At 43.3% G+C, this 22057-nt stretch overlaps 2 protein-coding genes across 4 annotated transcripts in view; both read left to right on the top strand.

The window, feature by feature from the left end:
• Positions 1 to 15364, top strand: part of LOC127600489 (basal cell adhesion molecule-like) — a 53775-nt gene extending 38411 nt beyond the window's left edge. Inside the window, exons 4-17 of one of the 3 annotated variants that reach the window (XM_052065099.1) lie at positions 490 to 563; positions 1954 to 2050; positions 2131 to 2313; positions 4158 to 4279; positions 4728 to 4869; positions 5551 to 5666; positions 7304 to 7445; positions 8617 to 8741; positions 9541 to 9682; positions 10048 to 10071; positions 10579 to 10611; positions 11745 to 11886; positions 13164 to 13263; positions 13877 to 15364. In XM_052065099.1, coding sequence (XP_051921059.1) covers positions 490 to 563; positions 1954 to 2050; positions 2131 to 2313; positions 4158 to 4279; positions 4728 to 4869; positions 5551 to 5666; positions 7304 to 7445; positions 8617 to 8741; positions 9541 to 9682; positions 10048 to 10071; positions 10579 to 10611; positions 11745 to 11886; positions 13164 to 13263; positions 13877 to 13882 — 1448 coding nt within the window. In that variant the 3' untranslated portion in view covers positions 13883 to 15364. The remainder of the gene's footprint in view (positions 1 to 489; positions 564 to 1953; positions 2051 to 2130; positions 2314 to 4157; positions 4280 to 4727; positions 4870 to 5550; positions 5667 to 7303; positions 7446 to 8616; positions 8742 to 9540; positions 9683 to 10047; positions 10072 to 10578; positions 10612 to 11744; positions 11887 to 13163; positions 13264 to 13876) is intronic. The other 2 variants (XM_052065100.1, XM_052065101.1) reach the window with 2 other exon arrangements.
• The window catches only part of ca14 (carbonic anhydrase XIV), a 159703-nt gene that overhangs the window by 4968 nt on the left and 132678 nt on the right, over positions 1 to 22057 (top strand). The gene's annotated exons all lie outside the window — the stretch shown is intronic.

Raw genomic sequence — 22057 nt, forward strand, 5'->3', positions numbered from 1 at the left:
GGATATATTCCAGACACCGGTGGCTTAAAGTGGATTAATTTACATATATATATATAATATATATATGTGTGTGTGTGTGTGTGTGTGTGCGTGTATTTGTTTCCTTTTGAGAGCAAGATAATGTCGTTTTCTAAGCTTTGGACAGCTGCTGGTGCATCTTGCACCTGTGTGATTATTTTTACAAGCTTAGGAGGTTTTTTTTCTTTCTTTTGTGAGTGTGCGTGTGCGTGTGCGTGCGTGTTTGTTTGATCCAAGCCTTATCGTCTCATGTGAAGCGGGTCACGGTTGGAATAACGCCGAGCAGGATATTTACTGCTCAACTGAATTAACAAGGTCAGGAGCCAGCGTGGGATGGCCGCGCTGTTTTGTGTGTGTGTTTGCATCTCGAGGTTAAAGGTGCGGGTGTTGCTTCCTCTGAATCATAATGATATGATTGTTTATCATCATGTTCATCTACTTCTGTTTTTTTGGTTTTTTTGCCTTCCTCAGTTGCTCCAGAGAAGCCCACCCTCACACAAGCGTCAAGCCAAGCCATTTCTGTGGGACAGCCGGACAGCTCCGAGGTGTGTTTGCAATGTGTGTGTGGTGGTGGTGGGGGGGTGGGGGGGGGCGGTTCTGCTGATATACGGATACTGGATCCCTCATTAGGTACACTTGCACAGTATCATGACATTCAATATAAAATGTGTTGATGCAATTTTTATTCAAGTTCGGCCTCGAGCACAGAATCCTAATTCGCCAATCATGTCAACACCGGCGAATAACTGCCAAATGGTTTTAAATTTTACCCATTCAAATTGTCTGGAAAAAAAACACACATCGAACAAATGGAAAAAATCCAACTTGATCTTAATGGTAAGGTAGACGGACATTCAATTATTATAAAGCTATTGAACCGGAAGGTATGGTGGCAGATGCTTTTCTTTTTCTTTTTAGTTTAAAATGGCTTGCTTTACCAAAGATCCGATGCCACGTTATGGCCAAAGCTAGCAGCTGGGTCAGGTTTTGCGCCTCTTGGTGTTGTAAATAATAAATCCTCATTGCCCAACACCAGCTGCATCCATTAGCTAAGCGAGTTAGCCAGCTGGGCTGAAGTTGGTTCACACCCTTCATTTGTTTGCCTTCATTTGTGACAGAGTGAGTCAAAGGCCGGCAACAAACAAAGGAAAGAGGCATTGATACTCTGCTGAGATGAGCGTTATCGGCCGTACTGCCGAATTATTTATTTAACGTTCATTAGCTGGCTATCTATTTTCATCCACACGCATAAACTTGGTGTAGCGCTCATAGGAACCAGCCTGGACGCACACAGTGCGCTGGTACTCCTCACATGAACACATATTGGGCTCCCCATTCAAATGACGATACACACGTGGCAAAATTAAGAGTTGTTCCACGTCCATTGGAATCCCCACAGCTTTAGTTTGTATACATTCATTCATTCATTCATCTTCCGAGCCGCTTGATCCTTACTAGGGTCGCGGGGGGTGCTGGAGCCTATCCCAGCTGTCTTCGGGCAGTAGGCGGGGGACACCCTGAATCGGTTGTCAGCCAATCGCAGGGCACACACAGAAACGAACAACCATTCACGCTCACACTCACAACTAGGGAGGATTTAGAGTGTTCAATCAGCCTGCCACGCATATTTTTGGAATGTTGGAGGAAACCGGAGCACCCGGAGAAAACCCACGCAGGCCCGGGGAGAACACGCAAACTCCACACAGGGAGGCCGGAGCTGGAATCGAACCCGGTACCTCTGCACTGTGAAGCCGACGTGCTAACCACTGGACTACCGGGCCGCAGTTTGTATACAGTACAACACAAAAATGTGACGGTTTTTGGTTTTGACAGGCGAGAACAGGTCATTGGAAATCCAGCTCATTTCATTGGGGTGCACTGATTCAACAATTAGACCGACGACAGAATGGTAACACTTTTGGTCCTGTCAATCAGATTGGTAGCTGCTTGACAATGAATGGGCACCCGCAGCCAAGGATCATCTGGTTTAAAGATGGCCAGCCCCTTGCGGAGGTCAAGGACAAGAAAGAAAGTATGTCGATAAATATACCGGTAATTGTATTGTTAACGCCCCGTTGAACACAACTCACATTATCAATCTTGATTGGAAAGAGACCTACATGGTTCCGTCGCTGGTGAAGGAGGCCTCGGGCCTGTACACCGTCAGAAGCACCCTCTACATGCAGCCCACCAAGGCCGACAAGGACTCGGTGTTCCAGTGCACGGTGGAGTACAGCATGCCGGGGGACCAGATCAAGCAGAAGAAGTCCGACACTATCAACCTCAACCTCAACTGTAAGCGTACCAAAATGGCAGGCCTCCTTTGAAAATGTCTGTGATGAACACGGCTCTTGTTTTGTTATTGTTCTCGTTATCCTACCAACATTTAGTGCTGGTATCTAACCAATTGTGATTGGTCATTGAATGCTAGATAGCTGTTTATGGAATCAAATAAAAGTGTAAAAAAGTAGCTAAAGTAGTCACGTTAGCATTAGCAGGATGCTATCCATACGATTTTTGTGGAATGCTAGCTAGCAGCTAGTGGCTCTTTTAGTGCGATTCAATAGAAATAACACAAGTAGATTTTTCTACTTAGTAGCTAGCTGTTTATGGAATTAAATAAAAGTGTAAAAAAGTAGCTAAAGTAGTCACGTTAGCATTAGCAGGATGCTATCCATACGATTTTTGTGGAATGCTAGCTAGCAGCTAGTGGCTCTTTTAGTGCGATTCAATAGAAATAACACAAGTAGATTCTACTTAGTAGCTAGCTGTTTATGGAATCAAATAAAAGTGTAAAAAAGTAGCTAAAGTAGTCACGTTAGCATTAGCAGGATGCTATCCATACGATTGTTGTGGAATGCTAGCTAGCAGCTAGTGGCTCTTTTAGTGCGATTCAATAGAAATAACACAAGTAGATTTTTCTACTTAGTAGCTAGCTGTTTATGGAATCAAATAAAAGTGTAAAAAAGTAGCTAAAGTAGTCACGTTAGCATTAGCAGGATGCTATCCATACGATTTTTGTGGAATGCTAGCTAGCAGCTAGTGGCTCTTTTAGTGCGATTCAATAGAAATAACACAAGTAGATTTTTCTACTTAGTAGCTAGCTGTTTATGGAATTAAATAAAAGTGTAAAAAAGTAGCTAAAGTAGTCACGTTAGCATTAGCAGGATGCTATCCATACGATTTTTGTGGAATGCTAGCTAGCAGCTAGTGGCTCTTTTAGTGCGATTCAATAGAAATAACACAAGTAGATTCTACTTAGTAGCTAGCTGTTTATGGAATCAAATAAAAGTGTAAAAAAGTAGCTAAAGTAGTCACGTTAGCATTAGCAGGATGCTATCCATACGATTGTTGTGGAATGCTAGCTAGCAGCTAGTGGCTCTTTTAGTGCGATTCAATAGAAATAACACAAGTAGATTTTTCTACTTAGTAGCTAGCTGTTTATGGAATCAAATAAAAGTGTAAAAAAGTAGCTAAAGTAGTCACGTTAGCATTAGCAGGATGCTATCCATACGATTTTTGTGGAATGCTAGCTAGCAGCTAGTGGCTCTTTTAGTGCGATTCAATAGAAATAACACAAGTAGATTTTTCTACTTAGTAGCTAGCTGTTTATGGAATCAAATAAAAGTGTAAAAAAGTAGCTAAAGTAGTCACGTTAGCATTAGCAGGATGCTATCCATACGATTGTTGTGGAATGCTAGCTAGCAGCTAGTGGCTCTTTTAGTGCGATTCAATAGAAATAACACAAATAGATTTTTCTTTTACATACCTTATAGACCATAAACCGAGTTCTATATAAGCTAAAGTATTTTTGTTTCAGTTTTTGTTTTTTTTAAACGACATAAGTCCGTAACCGCTCACTCAAATTACAGTTTTGCTTTGAAGTTGAATCTGGAACATTATAAGGCACCGTTACGGCTTCTGAACGTCATGTAGCTGATTCTTTGTTGCCGTCACGGTTAATATGCCCACCGCAAAAGTCAAAGAATGTGGAGAATGAGGCCAGGAAAGAGGAGTAACTGGGAAAGTACTTTTGGAATGCTTTGTAGGTCTATTGATGACAAAGTATGGTGTTGGAAACTCACCCAGTCGAAGAATTCTCACCTGTTCCCTTCCAATATCTGTCCTTGTCCATCTAGACCCCTCCGAGACGGCGACGTTTACACTTCTCAACCCCGGCGCCGTCAAAGAGGGTGACAACGTCACCATGAAGTGCGAGACAGATGGAAACCCTCAGCCCGAGTTTGACTTCACCAAAGACGTACGTTCAAAGACATTGTCGGATGAAACCAAAGGAGAACACATTTTTTCTTTTTACTTTTTTTTGTTTTCATCCAAAACATGCAGAAAATCTACATATCATTGCTGTCCAACAAAAAGCAGGGCTTACATTTTTTTATATCTAGAAAAAAAAGGAAAATTATTTCTGCTCTGTTTTTATATTCATCCAAACACAAAGAAAATGTTTTGTGTTTTTTTTTTTTTTTTTTTTTTTAGTTCAAATTTTTTAGAAACAAATTTTAAAAAGATACATGAGTTTTGTCTTGTGGCAGGCAGTGCAGTATCGATTTGTGTAAGTCATCATACAACAGTTTACCGCCAGTTATTAGAATTGTTATCCACGCAAATGTTTCCTCTGCGTAAAATTCACAACCATTTTTCAATGGTAGGCTTTTTTTTTGTGTGTGTGTGTTTCTCCCTCCCTCCAGGACAAGGTCGTCTTCGGCCAGGGTGGCCTCCTGACCTTGAAATCCGCCAAGCGCACCGATGCCGGCGTGTACACGTGCAAGGCCATCGACTTCGACAACCTCGAAGCCGACCTGAAGGGCGAGATCACCCTCAGCGTGCACTGTGAGTGACCTGCGCAAACATCACCATCACCGCCCAGTGGCCCGCATATACTCTATGGATTCATATATTGATTATATTATCAATTGCACAGTGACAAGTAGTGGAGAATGTAAATGTCAGAAAACAATCAGCTGCATCGGTAACTCTATTCTTTATCCCCATACGGCTTCCCATTTGTCTCAACTACTGAAGTCCGATTTGTCATTCGAGAGCTGTTCTTAACATATAGCGACCCCCCCCCCCCCCACTGACCCCCGAAATGGCGACGATGTCACGTTAAAAATCCTTCATCACCCATGATAATCTTTCAGACATAACCGATGAATTCGCTTTATTTGACTTTGATCTGAAAGGAGGGAAAACGACCAAATCGCCGGGGGACGTGCGTGGAAAGGACAAAAGGGTCCGACCGTCCATTCGGCTTGTTCACGGTTCAGGCGTCACTTTCAAGCCATCCTTAATTTGACACTATCAAACACATTAAGGGAAGATAACCTCGGAATTGCCCGGAACGGGCTCAGCACAACGTGGGGTTAACTTCAGAGAAAAGCCATTAGCTTTGTACTTCCAAATATTCAACTTTGTGTAACCCTGTTAAGGGCTTTATTACATGCTCGCCGAGGCTCTAAATTGATTTTTATTCTCCCCCCCCCCCCAACCCCCTCCGCCACCCCATGTCAGACATTGATCCGATGAGTGTGACTCCGGCGAAGCCTCAGGTTGTCATGCTTGGAGACAGTGTGGAGTGGCAGTGTAAGACCAAAGCCTCTGCCCCACATACGGTGCAATGGAAAAAGGTGAGGCGTGTGTTTTTATCTGCTTCCCCCCCCCCCCCCCCCACGACACCGGGCAAATATCACACCTTATTGCCAGAGAGGTGATCATTTGACATTTTGGAGAAGTAGTTTTATGTGACATTTCATTTTCGGTTACAAAGCACCAGGTGCAAAGCGGGGAGTGACCCTTGAAAATGGATTCGATAGCCTTTTTGAAAATGTATGTAGCGTCCCCCACTCACCGCACCCCCTCCCAAAGCCACGTTCACAAAGCAACATCAAATTTGTCTATCCCGAATAGACTCACAACAAAGTCTCAAAAACCCAAGCCTGAAAAAGACACAAAAAGTCTGCCATTTTGTTTGAAGAGGCCATTTTAGGGTCATTTCTTTTTCCGATTGTTTACACATTTAAACCCCGTATAGATAGATGGGCAACGCTAAATGGCGAAAAACTTTTCATCTTGATGTGCGCAGGCAGCACGACAGCAAAGTTTGGCACCATAAAATCTAAAAATAATTAAAATAATAACAACAAATAATAATAACAAGAGCGGCCCGGTAGTCCAGTGGTTAGCACGTCGGCTTCACAGTGCAGAGGTACCGGGTTCGATTCCAGCTCCGGCCTCCCTATGTGGAGTTTGCATGTTCTCCCCGGGCCTGCGTGGGTTTTCTCCGGGTGCTCCGGTTTCCTCCCACATTCCGAAAACATGCGTGGCATGCTAATTGAACACTCTAAATTGTCCCTAGGTGTGAGTGTGAGCGTGGTTGGTTGTTCGTCTCTGTGTGCCCTGCGATTGGCTGGCAACCGATTCAGGGTGTCCCCCGCCTACTGCCCGAAGCCGGCTGGGATAGGCTCCAGCACCCCCCGCGACCCTAGTGAGGATCAAGTGGCTCGGAAGATGAATGAATGAATGAATGAATCATAATAATAACAAGAAAATTGTAAAACGCAAACAAACAAACACGTCAGCAGTCATGCAGTAGTGTCCTTTAGTATTGTCACGCCCAGAATGTTTCTCAGTTGTTGTCGGGCTTTACACATCTTCTGTTGCGTCTTGTTGACATCAAGTATCAAGTACAACTTTATGTGCCGCGTTTCTCCTTCTTGTTAACGTGGCACGGCCTCCTTGGGAAAAATCACATGGGCCCACGACTTGTCATTTTGTTATCGCTGTGTGATTGTGTGTGAACGCCGCACTTTGTGCTTTCCCATCTACTCGCAGGCCACAACATTCGGTACACCCACACCGTGGACCGAGGTTCAATGCAAAATGGGGATGTGTGATAAATAACCAAAAAATACTGTCAACTACTTCGGGCGATGCAGCGCGATCACAATCAAAACATATTCATGAATACCGGTACCTCAATCACACTCTTTTAAGAAAAGCACAAAAAAAAAATCATATGGTTGTACCTGATAAAGGCAGCACAGCTAATAAAGGCTCCAGTTCACCCACGAATGAGGACATGCACGATGGAAAACAGTTAGAATAAATACGATTTTTAAAATATTTTTGGGGGGCGGGACTCCAACTCTGCCACGCCTCTAATGACGAGCAACACAACAGAAACTGGATGGATGGCTGTCCCAAAATGAAGTGTCCTCTGAGCGCAGCAACGGCTCTTACATGGTCCGTGTTTTCATCGCCGCAGGGTTCCGAGGTTCTCTCTCAGGACGGGACCCTCTCGATAACGGCCGACTCATACGAGAAAGACGGAGAGTATAGATGCGTCGGGGCCGTGCCGTCCGTGCCGGGACTGATGGACCAGGCTAGCGCCACCCTCACCATTAAAGGTACCACGCTGACACTGGCATGACTTCAAAACTCTTGGAATCACTGCACAGTAATCATTTGTTTAGCGCGGGAGTTGGGTTGGCTGCGCGACACACAAAATCAGTTGAATAGTGACCAAATATTTAATTAATTATTCATATTGTACATTTTAAACCTTGTGCATTTACTATAACACAAAAATCTATGTGTGTGAGGTTCAGCTATTATTTTTGTCAACTTGGTTTCACCATCCTCACGTTGTAAAGTACTGTCACATCTCGGCCTATTTTTGACTGAATGCGTGAAAGTCAGTGAATGAGAATGTCAAGTGGCTAAACAATCACTTTACTGAGTGATTTAGATTTCTCTGACTATTCCCGAAACATGTTTCTATCGCTCAGCTAGCTTGCCAGTAGCAGCTTGTCTATAATACATGCACATGAACAGCTAGCTAGCTTCTCTCATTCCCATTCAAAAAGAGGACAGTGGTGCCTTCTCTAATGTCAAGTGGCTAAACAATCACTTTACTGAGTGATTTGGATTTCTCTGACTATTCCCAAAACATGTTTCTATCGCTCAGTTAGCTTGCCAGTAGCAGCTTGTCTATAATACACGCACATGAACAGCTAGCTAGCTTCTCTCATTCCCATTCAAAAAGAGGACAGTGGTGCCTTCACTGACCAATGGAATTGGCAAGATAGAAACAAGAAAAAACATCAACTAACTCTAAACACATAAACTGTGAGCTATGATTATGTATTTTAATTGTTAAAATATTAGCGTCCAACATTGTGTTGAACCCTAATATTTAACCATACGTACGGTATGGTTAAATGTTTTTACCTGTAAAAAGGAATACAGAAAATGAAAAAAAAAACCATACTGTAAATCTTTCAAATTGTTTGGGGTGCTGGGAATCACTTAACTTTGGACTAGTGTCCAGTCCAAAGTCAACCGCATCTGTATAAACCATCAAAAGCTATTTCTCCTCCGACACGCCAACAGGATGCTAACAATGCGTGTTAGCTGACTAACAATGCAGGTTAGCTAACTCTGAAAGTCGCTCAGGAAGGACGCGGCACAGTTGTAGGAAGGGGCCAAGCCGGGGCGTCGCTTCCCAACTCGTCGGTTTACGCCCAGCGCGAGATGGAAGCGTTTTATTTACACGCTCCTTCCTCTGTCCCTCCGCAGGAAAGCCCGTGATCGAAACGCCGGTCGGCGGGGAGGTGTCCAACGAAGGAGATGCGGTATCCCTCAGATGCTCCGCCTACGGCTCCCCCGTTCCACAGTTCAACTGGAAGCCCACCGGAAAAGAGGTACGGGGCCTCAGTCGGAGCAATTGAACATCCTCGCTTTGTGTTCATTCTGGTCCAACGGGATCAAAATTGTTCACAGAAAGTCGTTAAATGGCGTTAAAAACGCTTTCTTGAAAAATATATTTAAAAAATTCTTCTTTTGAAAGACTTTTTTTCTTGAAAAAAAAATTCCTTCAAAACATTAAAAAATTATTTTGGTTGAAGTTCTCTTTTTTTTCTTGATAAAATTGAAAATTCTACACATTTTCTGCCCCTCAAATAAATTATAAAATTAAAATTTGGTGTCACAGACCAATGTTTTGAGTTGTAATTTTGATCACGAGACAAACGACTGGTCAGACTCTACTGGCGTCCGTCAAGGGAACAGTTTAAAACATTTGATCACATAACAAAATTATCGTTATTATTATGATTTCATTGTGTAAGCAAAGCTGTACAAACAGATCATCAGAACTTCAGAGCGCTTCGGTGTGCCTGAGCAGGGCCGGGGAAATTGTGTTTTGCTCGGCCTATTTTGCTATTAATTCACTTGAATTGAAAAGAAAAAGTCCCCGTCGGCGCTAGGCGGCTTGGCGTGACATCAAGTGAAATAGTAAAAAGGGGGGGGGATCACCAATTCCTTTTCAACTGCAGTGTTTCATCTGTACATGCTGATGTCTGCGGTATTAAAACATGAAAAGAGGCTCGGGTTGGGATTTTGGAAAAAGGGGGTGGGGGGTGGGGGGTGGGGGGAGGGATAAAAGCGAAACATGATGACGACAGAACGTGAGTGTGATGCGATTGTCTTTTTGTCCCCCAGTCCGTGACGGTGGAGGGCAACAAGGTGGTGAGCACCGTCGTCCTGGCGGCCAGCGCCGCCGTCATGAAGGACGGCGTGACCTGCGAGGTGGCCAACGAGTACGGCACCGATAGCAAGACCTTCAGCGTGTCTCTCAAAAGAGGTCAGACACCCTTTTTTTTTTTTTTGCCCCCCCCCCAAAAAAAAGCTCATTAAATCCTCGTCTCACCAAAAAATCCTGATGCTTTTGTTTTTGCTGCATGCCCATGACTCATTTGTTCTTCTCTTCTTTGTGATTATTAGCCCCCCCCCCCAAAAAAAACTAAACAAAAGCCAAATTTTGTTCACTTGGTGCAAATTTCACATTTTTAAATAAATTTCTGCGCCTTCCATTTAGTGGGTAAACAACCCTCTTTCACGCAATCTTGATGCAATTTTTTTTTTGTCTTCCTGCACCACGTCAACCAATCAGCATTTCACACTATCTTCTTCTTCTGGTCATTTTTTTTTTGTTTGTTTGTTTTACAGCTATTCAAAACTCCGCCGACAGAGGTAGAGCCTTCTCCCTCCTCCTCCTCCTCTTGTCCCTCCTGCTTTCAGGACTCTTTCTTGTTCCGACCCTGTCGTTTTAGTACCCCCTGCCCCCTTGACCCCTTCCTTCTTCACCCACCTGCCCCATTCCCTCCATCTTACACACACACACACACACACACACTGCTGCATTGCAATCTTGTACATGAGCCCTCTTGCTACCAAACACTGTGGATATTGTATATTGTTCTTCTTTTTCTTCTCTTGTCACATTTGTAATGTCTGTCTGATATTTTGTGGACGCTGCAACACTTTTTTTTTTTTTTGGGGTGGCCCTCAGGGGACAATAAAGGATTCTATTCTATTCTTATTACCTTCTATCCCTTCCTTTCCACTTCTGTGTGCGTCTCCTTTTGACTTCTCGTTGCACGCTCGTCCTCTTTTCCTTTGCTGTTTGTGTGCCTTTGCATGTTTTATGGCGGTTGCTTTGCTAAGCTACTGGACTGAGCGACTTTCTTTTTCTCAAAGTGCTGCTCTCTGGAAACCCTGTGCTTAAGTCAGGTCTGTAACCGCTAACTTGACTCACGTGCTTTTTGTCCACCTGCGTGTGTGTGTGTGTGTGTGTGTGTGTGTGTGTGTTTGTGGTTGACTCTCCGTACACGATGTAGTACATTTGTGTTTTGACAAGAGCTGCTTGTGTACGCATGTTTGTATTACTGCCGTCGTGGGGACAGACGTCACGTTTAGTTTTACAGCTTTCAGATTAGAAACACCGCACAATGACCTCATTTGCTTCTAGATGACACTTCGTGGATGCGGGCAAAAACGAATTATCCAATTAAAAGCATGGGAAAATCCCTGCTATTTGTTGGTGACGTGTACTTCTGTGAATTGCGAAAATCATTTGAAGTTCTCATTAAGGCTGCCGATACCAGCCACGGATACTCCAGGCAAAAAAATCGTTAGTTGGTGCTACAATGCGAGCATTTCACGCATTTCGGTGAATCATGTAGGTGAGAAACAACAAGCATTTTGTTTGTAATTTAATTTTCACATTTCGGAGAAACGCGTTCCTTAATTTTCAACTGGTCCAACATTTCAGAATAAGTGGCGCAGGAAGGCACGCTCCTGGATTTCCTGTTTTTCGCTTGCTAGCGATTAACGCGAAAGGTTGTTTACGACGAGATTTGGGCAGCCCAAAATGTGATCGTAAGAATAGTATCGTAACGTCCTGTCTCCACGAATCTAGTAATAAAAAATGTGGGTGGGGCCGGGGGAGGGGTGGGGGGGGGGTGTTGTGATGTGGTCATCGTGTCGTGGCAGGTCCCGTTATTTTGGGTCCCATCACATTTCATTTTTCAGCATTTAAGACTAACTCCACATCCCACTTCCCCCCCCTTACTCTTCCTCCCCCATCCACCTCTCCCATCCGGACCTATTTGGACACCCCCCCTAACCCCCTTCCCATCCTCATCTATCTGCTACAAAATTTCCTCCTCCTGCTCCTCCTACGCCCCAATCATCACGATCCCCCCCCCCCTTCAAATCAAATCAATAAAACCCTCCCATACCCTCGAAATTCTTCCTTCACTACGATCACTTTCCACCTCCATCTTCCCGACCCACTTCCCACCCACCCCCCTCCCACCACCACCTCCCCATCCTCACCCACCCCCGTTATTGCGACGCTGTAGCTGATCAGCAGCAGGGCGGTTCCAGCGGGGTGGTGATAGCCGTGGTGGTGTGCGTGCTGCTGCTCCTGCTGTTGGTGGCTCTCATCTACTTCCTCAACAAGAAGAGTAAGCTGCCCTGCGCCAAGAAAGACAAGAAGGAAGTGTGAGTAGCTGCGCTCCTGCTTCCCATCAGAGCTCCAGCCACGAAATATCCGTGGCGATAAATTATCTTCCTTCGCCGTTTAGAGAAAGTGTTTACACGTGTACAGGCATTTAAAACGGCTACATAGCTTTCAGTCTGCTTAGCTTAATGCTAACCAACAATGCAAAACGCCATCCATGGGCTAACTACTCGCATCAATAGTTGCGATGTTATAAGCCTTCAATCCACAGACAGATAAAAACAATACTCACAAGCATATATTCTTTATCATTTTACAAAAAAAAAGAAGGCTATTGCAGTTTCCTTATAGTAGTTGTGAAAGTCGTCTTTGTGTCTGAATGACTGCCCCCCCTAGTGGCCTAATTGAGCGCAAGAATTTATCAAGGTGCACAAACACTTTATTTATTCATACAAATGCTTTGAAATTGTGTTTTGACTGAAGAGCACGGTCGTGGAACAAATTCAACTTGTATCTCAAGACACTTTTTTGGGGGGAGGCATGCTTCAGTACCTCTTGTTTTGTGAGCACCCGTGCTAGTTGTTAGCTTGACTTCATTAGCTTCGACTCGTCTTTGGCACTTATGAAATGTTTTTGTTTTGTTTTTTTAACATCTCTGCTTATAGTCATTAAAGTGACTTGGATGTAAGTGAAACTCCACAAGTGTAGGTGGCGCTCTAGGGCTAAGGAACTCATTATATGATTTTGTTGTTGGCCTCAAATGATCAACGGTTCGTGTTATTTTGGTGTTTTTTGGGAGATGGTGGTTTATAATTTGTTTGTTTCTCTCCTTCAGGGCGGACGCAGAAGTGAACAATGACATTGTAGTGGAAATTATTGTTTTTTTTTAACATCTCTGCTTATAGTCATTAAGGTGACATGGATGTAAGTGAAACTCCACAAGTGTAGGTGGCGCTCTAGGGCTAAGGAACTCATTATATGATTTTGTTGTTGGCCTCGAATGATCAAAGGTTCATGTTGTTTTGGTGTTTTTTTGGGGGTGGTGGTTTATAATTTGTTTGTTTCTCTCCTTCAGTGCGGACGCAGAAGTGAACAATGACATTGTAGTGGAAATGATTGTTGTTGTTTTTTAACATCTCTGCTTATAGCCATTAAAGTGACTTGGATGTAAGTGAAACTCCACAAGTGTAGGTGGCGCTCTAGGGTTAAGGAACTCATTATATGATTTTGTTGTTGGCCTCAAATGATCAACGGTTCATGTTATTTTGGTGTTTTTTGGGGGGTGGTGGTTTATAATTTGTTTGTTTATCTCCTTCAGGGCGGACGCAGAAGTGAACAATGACATTGTAGTGGAAATGAAGACGGACAAGGCCAACGAAGAAGCCGGTCTCCTTCACAAGAGACCGCCTACAGAACAGGTGAGTTACCAGACACGGGCTAACATCGTCAGAAGCTCATACGGTAATTTACCAAATCACTTTTTGTTGTTGTTTTTGGTTATTGTGGTGACCTAGACTCACTTCTTCACTGCATTTGTGCTCAGGCCAAAGCCATATCTCATTTTAAAATCTTGATTCCAACGGCCTTTGTTGAAGTGAGGGGAGGAGCTTCATTTAATCAGGCCATGGACTTTTGCTCTTTGCTGTATGGCGACTTGCGGTAAAAAAAAAACGGAAGGAACCATCCGCAAATACCAAACGAGTCTAGAAAATTTCTCAGATTGACAACGTCGTTGCGGCAGCTCGGCGGGCACGACAGCTCGCATCCCAAATGCCGTCGCGCATGTCAGATATCTTGTCAAACTCGTGACAGCGGCTCGTTGGTGATTGGCAGCCTACTGGCACGCTCCCTTTAGCATTTTGTGTTGAGGCCGTGCGGCGGCCTGTCTCTCCACCCCCCCCCCCCCCCCCATTAAAGTCAGTCTAAATGAAATAACATCTCCACGTCGGCCTCGATGCCGTCTCGCTGTCACTATGTAGACGACTGTGTTGCTTTTGACGTTCACGCGGCTCTCTTTCTTCCTTCCCGCAGTGCTGAACGAAGAGTGGCAGAGGGACCAAGGGAAGAAGCTTGACAGTTATGAAGAAAAAAAAAAAAAACAGCACCGATTTGTATTCGCTATGCTTTTAAAGGGGGGGTCAGAGGCCCAAACTGCCATACCCCCCCCCCATCACCTCTCCAATTCGCGCCGCATGTGTGGCATCACTAAATGACGCTTTCGTGAACGAATCACAACTTTCCATGATTCCCTGGCAGAGTAGTGGAATGCTGTGGCATCAAAAAGTATTTAAAAATTTGAATGGCATCATCACACGGCGACTACTATTGTGCCTCGGAGCCTGCACTTCAAACAAATCGCGCAGCGCATGTGTGAAATTAGGGGGACGCTCCGTCTTTTTCCCACCTCTGTAATCATGACTGTCTTGCTTCTGAATCGAGCACACCGCGTTTTCTGCTGTTTTGACAACATCACACTAATGTACACTGTTTTCATAAGTAGCCCAATTGTTACTTCAACCATGCAGTGTGAATCCGGCCTAAAACACCGACACCTTTTTTTGTTTGTTTGTTTTGGGACAACGGACCATTCTGCTGAACAACGTGTGGACTTCAAGACGTATTTTGTGTGAAATTTTAGAATCAAGGCCGATGTTAGCAACCACACGAATATAATCTTTGATCCCAATGTACACCCAAAAGTTGAACAAAAACAAAATATTGGTGTTTCAGTGCCAGTGGATTTGTCTTGGGAGACCCCTGCAAATGGCTAAAATGGCTGCCAGAAGCAAAAAAAAAATGTTGGGGAAAGAAAATGGGCATGGTTTCTTAATAATTTGGCTAACAGGACTGAATTTGTATTTTTTTTTAATACTGAGAAAAAAAATTAAGGTAGCATTGAGAGAATTTTGGCAAAGCCTTCAAAATGGTTTATTTGCCCCGCCCCCTGAGGATTTTATTAATTGGTTGCTTGCCTTTTTTTTGTGAGGTCAGAGGACAGTCAAGCCATTTGCAACATATCTTTTAAACAATATCTACATTTAGTTTGTCCATTTTTTCCCCTTTGACTGTCTCTTTTTGGTCAAATTTTTAATTCTAAAAACCAATTACCATAGGTGTGAGCTGCAGCCATTTTTTCTTTTTTTTTTTTAAATCAGGATTAAACCATTCAGAAGGCCAACTAAAATTGCAGGGATGAGGGGTAGGGGGAAGCTGGAACAATCACTCGTCATTTGAGGGGCCAGCAGTTATGAAGGGAAGGGAGTCAAATGTGTTTTTTTTCTGCTGGATGGATTTTTTTTTAACACATCAGAAAATGTCACAGCAGCAAATCGGGGAAGCTGATCTGATTTTTTTTTTCTGGAGGTGATGGGATACTGATGATCTGTGCTCTCTGATAGCAGCTTGTCGTGGCCTTTGACTTTTGTTGTACACTGGAACTAACGGCTTTGAGTTAAAAATACAAAAAAAAAAAAGGGTCACTTCAATCCATCATCTGATTTTGGATTTCAGTGTGTGTCTCTACTGATCTTGACTGTTAGCAAAGCTGTCACGGCAGGCTTGAACTCCCGAGTGTTTGTTCTCGTTTTATTATTCACTGTTTTATATCCAATGATGTGCATGTTGCTTCCTTTTTTTTGTCAAGTTTGGGACTACTGAGTTGTAATTTTGTTTTTGTTTTCTCTTTAAGGAATATTATTTGGATGAGATTCTCCGTACTTCTCTTGACTGTAAACTGTATATTTTGTGGTACGCTCAATGTGGTGTGTTGATGTATATCAGGTTTTTTTTGTACTTTGTTCCAGCTGGTTTAGAATTTATAATGGAAAAAAAAACCCACCCACTTGTTTTCTGTGTTCTTTCAAAACCATACAAAAAACACGTTACTTGTCATTGATCACATTTTGCGATTGATTTTCTAAACCTTGTCCAGTGCTAATCTAATTTTACTTTTCCCAAATGTTTAATTTAATCTTTGAAAACACTTTTTAAAGGGCTATTTATTTGTCAGTCCCAGTTTAATTGAACAGAAATACTGTCACACACAACAGAAAATAAAATGTATCAAAAAATATTTTTAAAAATTTCGCTAGCTTAATGCTAACATGTAATGCGAAACATTATAGGCAGATTAACGGAATTTAGCATAGGTTTTATGGTCATGACTTGAACATCTCCTCGACTCGGCCCCTCGGGCTGGTTGCCATGTTGTGGCAAAACGTGGTGCTACATTGCAGGCGCATAACTTTTTACATGTGGACTGTCCTTTCATTCATTCATTCATTCATCTTCCGAGCCGCTTGATCCTCACTAGGGTCGCGGGGGGTGCTGGAGCCTATCCCAGCTGTCTTCGGGCAGTAGGCGGGGGACACCCTGAATCGGTTGCCAGCCAATCGCAGGGCACACAGAGACGAACAACCATCCACGCTCACAATCACACCTAGGGACAATTTAGAGCGTCCAATCAGCCTGCCACGCATGTTTTTGGAATGTGGGAGGAAACCGGAGCACCCGGAGAAAACCCACGCAGGCCCGGGGAGAACATGCAAACTCCACACAGGGAGGCCGGAGCTGGAATCGAACCCGGTACCTCTGCACTGTGAAGCCGACGTGCTAACCACTGGGCTACCGGGCCGCCCAACTCCCATTTTAAAAGCGCAAATGGAAAATTAATCGGGAGACGAGCTGAGATTCAAAACCGAAACTTCAAAACTGTTCTTATTTGAATTTCCATCTCCACATTGAATTTCTCCACCCATGACATTGCAGCCTGGCTGGACGAAGAGCGGCCACTTTCAAGCGGCTACACAGTCCAAAGGTAAGCAGAGCTGCAGTGTTAGCATTTGCTTTACAGTGTGATCAGGGATAACTTCTGCACTCTTCTGAAAAGTGGCACACACTTGCATGTTTGGTGAAGTTGTGAGTGTGGCTTTGGAAAGGCTTTTCTGATGTGTCCGTTGCATGCGCCACATGAACAGATCCAACAACTGTTTTCAGTTCAGATTGTGATATTCACCATGTAAAACTACGCAATATCACATAATTGGTCCAAAAATTAGGTTGTTTTTTTTTGTCTTTAGAAACCATGGCTCAGTAAGGATTAGGAAATGCTGCCCTTAAGTGTAATTTTTTGGCTTTGAGATAAAATGCTGCGTCTGTGAGTCTTCCAGCTCCACCCATCATCTCTTTGGAATGATGCGTTCAACAAGTAAGAAGAATGAATCCAGTGCCCTTCACTTCCTCATGAACCCTCTGTGAGTGCTTGAATGACTTTTCACCTTGTTACTGTCCATTTTGGTGAAGAATGACAACCACCAGAAACGGCGGGCTTCCATGTCAATGCGGGCGAGCTCAGTTCACAAAGTTCACACAGAAAAGAGGCGAGATTAACGGCAGGCAGCAGGCAAAGTCAAGACGATAATGGATGGATGGATGCAAAAAAAAAAATGCAGCAAGGAAAAATGGACCTTGGTCGCAGTGGGGAAAAAAGGAAGTGCATCTTGTTTTGATGTCATAAATCTGGATTGTATGCTCCAATTGAAACAAATGTGAGCTTTGGGGAAATAAAGGAGAGAAGAATGACGAAGCGCTTCGTTTATTAATGTCTTTATCTGCCTCCGTGCTATACTTTCATATCCTGTGTGTGTGTGTATGTGCATATTGTTGTGTGTCTTGTTTCCTGCCGGCAGGATGGTGAATCAGGATAACCATCAAGCCCTGCTCGGATAGGGATCAAGCCGGTCTGCCAATAGCGAAAATCCAAATAGAATTACTGTAGTGCCCATTGAAATGAATTGTCCCAAAAATAAAATCCAACCCAAAGAAATCTTCAAATAAGATGGTGAACATTCAGTATGTTTTCCATGAAAAACAGGGAGAAAAGAGGGGGTGGGGGGGGGGACCATCAGCATCATATGCGACTCCGTGGATGCCAAACCAGGGGTATGCGGGGGTCAAGTGTATTGAACACTCCTATTGATCCGATCGGCGGCCAAATGCAGTGTTTGCACTCAATTGGAACCTTGAGAGTCGGGTGACCTGACGAGCGTGTTTTCTCACTGCAGATACGAGCCGGCAAGAATTACACGTGACAGCTCACTTGTATTGCGGGTTGAGTCATGCGACATTGGCAATGCGAGCTGTGGGCAGTTTAATGTCAATTTCAGTCGACATTAAAGGCCAGTCAGGCCCAAAAATGGCAGCCTCCTGAGATGGATGGATTAATCTGATGATTCACCATTCTCTGTTTAGACCAATGATGGCACATATTACTGCTTTTTTTTAGTTCCACTTTGACACAGACAAAATATTTTCAATTATACCTTATCTTACTGAACAACCCTTTATATCACTAATTTCTGAAAGCTGACGGTTGAGTCAATATATCAGCAGCCACACACTTTAGGAATAAGATAACTTAAAAATAAAATCGGAAATATTAACAAGATAAAAAAAGTCATGCTATTTACACTTTTATTTGAACAGTGAAACGTCATCACGTCCTAAATTGACTGAAGCATCCCAGCTGCGGTTTCTGCCGACTAGATGGAGCACACCATTCAGGTGGGACTACTGCATTATATAATCAATATTTAAATCAACTATAACCGCCATAAAATAACCTAATATAAAAAGAAATGACTCTCGGGATTATAACTTCACTCGATCAATAATAACTCACAGTGTGCGGCTCCAGACGAAATCTAGTGTGAAATTGCAATTTGAGCACCCCTTCTCACGTCTCTGAATGGCTCAGTCCTCAAGATTTTTTTTTGTGTGCGTATGAGTTTCTTCTTAGCTCCGCCCCCCCGTTGAATATCTGATTGGTGAGTAACATGTTAGCTGTTCGTTCGGATGTTTCGCTTTCCATTTGCACAGAGCAACATTTTGTTCTTTTTGAACAGGCTGTTGTGTTCTCAGAAGCCTACTGACCTTTTGATTTGGCTCATTGTATATTACAAAACACACACACACACACACACACCCTCAACGTTTAACGATGTATCATCTCCTAACATCATCGCCTTCCCCTCATTTTCAGTGTGGTAAGCAATCAAGGTTTTTCTCCAAGAATTCCACGTATATTTTAAATCACACACTTTTCTTTAGAACGCCCTTAACTTTACTGACACAATAAATAATGCACTTATTTATATTGTTTATAGTCTTGGGGGGGGGGGGGGGGGGGGTTAAAGCACGTATTATGGCCTGGTAGCTGATATAACATCCATGTTGGTTCATTGAAAACTCCAGTCTATTGTCCGTAGTTGTGAAGGAGAATGGTTGTTTATGTAGCTCACCCGTAACATATTTGTCAGTTTCCACTGAATATTCCTGGAAAGATATTTTAGATTCCAAATTAATTTGGCTTGCGTCGAATCAAATAAATGGGCTCTTTTTTTATCATAAAGATGAGCTGAGTCGAGCTTTGTGTGCAAATATAATAATTTAGTATTTCGCAAGAATTTAGCATAAAAAATAAATATTGCAGATTTTTGTATTTTGTCCTTTGAAAGAGGTGTAGACACTCTCTTTTTGACTTGCAAATGTATTTTAAGAAGGAATTACGATAAGATAAGATAAGATATCCTTTATTCGTCCCACACTGGGGAAATTTACAGCCTCCAGCAGCAAGAATGTATGTAGAAAGGAGGAAGAGAAAAAAAAACAACAAACATCTTTCAATTAAATACAATATGAACACAAATGGATAAATCGCAGTACTATTTACAATTTTCCTTCAGATCATTTAATTATTATTATTATTGTTTTTTATTCATCAGCCTGACAGCAGTCGGTAGGAACGAGCTTGAAGTGAGAATGCTCCTTAACTTGTCATGATTGTTAAACTAGATTATTTTTTTATGGTCTTTGTCTTGTTGTGTGGTTGTGTCGATCTTAGTCTTCTCTCTTTCTTGACTCCCAAAAGTCTTGGTCTTGTCCCGGTCTTGAATAGTGTGGTCTCAAGCACGACTCCAAGATGTCCGCACACATACATGCTTTATGGTACGTATGTGTTGGCCAAGACTATGACCTTAGGCCTCATTGAAATCCTTTCAGAGTCATAAAAAGTTTCCAGTTCACTCATCTTGACCTCCACTGTGATTTACAGTGCCCCGGGGGCGGGGCGAGCCGTTGGGGTTCGAGGGGCTAACATTCCTAGATAATTGTGGTGCGTGTGTGTGTGTATGTGTGTGTGTTTGTCCCCTCACCCACCTCCTTCAAAGTGCGTGTGTAACTGCTCGATACTTGAGATTGTATTATTTCCACGTGAGATTCAAAGTGAAATTCAAACAACCATCTCATGTTGTGTTGACTTTAAATTTGGAACCCAATTGTCTACTTGAATGGTGCGTTATACAAACAGGAACGCAATCCTTTTGCAGGAGACCTGATATACCCAATAAATGACCATATGCTCAGCCCCAAGTTAGTATTTTTTTTCTACCCAGTTTTATGCTCAGCAGTATTTATGAGGTTTATTGAGCAATGTGGCAACTATTATTTGATGAGCAACTCTTAAATTAGTTTGGCTCCCGGTAAATGATTTGTAATGAGCATCATCACTCCCTACAGGACTGGACTGGCACAGTATACAACCTGGAAACGGGCATCTTTGGACCGTTAGAGCTGGCTGACCCTCATTTGATTGTTTCGTGCTGGCCTTGGCAGAGGTAAGTTTTTTTTTTTTTTTTTTTTAATCTGCTGTTCAGTCATTCGTTGGGACCCGCAAGAGGAAAAGTGGGATAACATCTAGAGACGGACAACTTGTACACACGCTTCACAAACTGACAATCATGATCAATTGCAGCACTCGCAGCATGATATCGATTGGCTCGGCGCATTCTTAATCCGTTTGAGGTCTTTCCGAGTTAAGAATTTAAGCACCGATGGCAAACGAGCTGCCGTGTGACATGCTTGTCTTCAACAAAAAAAGAGAGAAGTCGGGAATCAAACAACAATCTGTTTAATCTCCTGCAAAGCCGACGTTTGATTTAGAACATGCACTTTCCCACGGGCCAGACTGCACTTTGTCTTTGTCTATTTATAGATATCGCCATGATAAAAGCGTTCGATTTGTCACCCGGCCGGAACGTCACTTGCGCCTTACTTCAGGAAGCCGTGAGGACTTCTGATCTCCTTTTCAAATCTCACGTTTGATTTGGGGTGAGAAGCCCTCGTGGTTTCGGAATTATCAATAACTGACTAACCATAGAGAATAAAGGAGCTGGAGCGGAGCCCGGCCAGGTTTTTGATGTCCTACCAAGCAAGCATCCCCGGACTTGCCGTAGTCAAAAAGCCTCTCTACCCTGTCCTTGGAAGCTGTTTTAATTTCTTTATTTCATCTATTTTGAATGAGTTGACCTTCATGTTCATTTCCTGAATCGAATGCTATTTTTGTTGTTGTTTTCAGCGAATTTTTTTTTATGCAAGGCTGATCATTTGGAAAGTACTTAAGCATTTTTTTGTGGGGACCACCATAGCCACAAAAAAATTAACTAAAAAAGCCGCTTGATCCTCACTAGGGTCGCGGGGGTGCTGGAGCCTATCCCAGCTGTCTTCGGGGAGTCGGCGGGGGACACCCTGAATCGGTTGCCAGCCAATCGCAGGGCACACAGAGACGAACAACCATCCACGCTCACACTCACACCTAGGGACAATTTAGAGTGTTCAATCAGCCTGCCACGCATGTTTTTGGAATGTGGGAGGAAACCGGAGCACCCGGAGAAAACCCACGCAGGCCCGGGGAGAACATGCAAACTCCACACAGGGAGGCCGGAGCTGGAATCGAACCCGGTACCTCTGCACTGTGAAGCCGACGTGCTAACCACTGGACTACCGGGCCACCTATATATATATATATATATATATATATATAAAATATAAAAGAACAAAAAATAATAATAATAATAACACACAAACATCTTTGTCCACTTGGGATTGCATCCTCACATCAACCCCGTCGTATCTGTGATGTTAAGTGTGCGTGCTTCTAAAAGGCGGGCCGAGCGTGTTGAAGGACAAGGAAGTCAGCGAATGAAAATGTGAGACTCGGCTAAAACGTGAGCAACTGCGTGTTGAGCGACATCGTCAATGGAAGCCATCATTCTAATAATAATATATTGTAACGAGCATCGGTTGGGGAAGGGTGGGGGGTTACGATACACCAGCGGTGTTGGAAGATGATTGATTTCAACACAACACGCTGCCAGT

This window comes from Hippocampus zosterae, chromosome 5, assembly GCF_025434085.1.
Source record: "Hippocampus zosterae strain Florida chromosome 5, ASM2543408v3, whole genome shotgun sequence".
Taxonomy (NCBI): domain Eukaryota; kingdom Metazoa; phylum Chordata; class Actinopteri; order Syngnathiformes; family Syngnathidae; genus Hippocampus; species Hippocampus zosterae.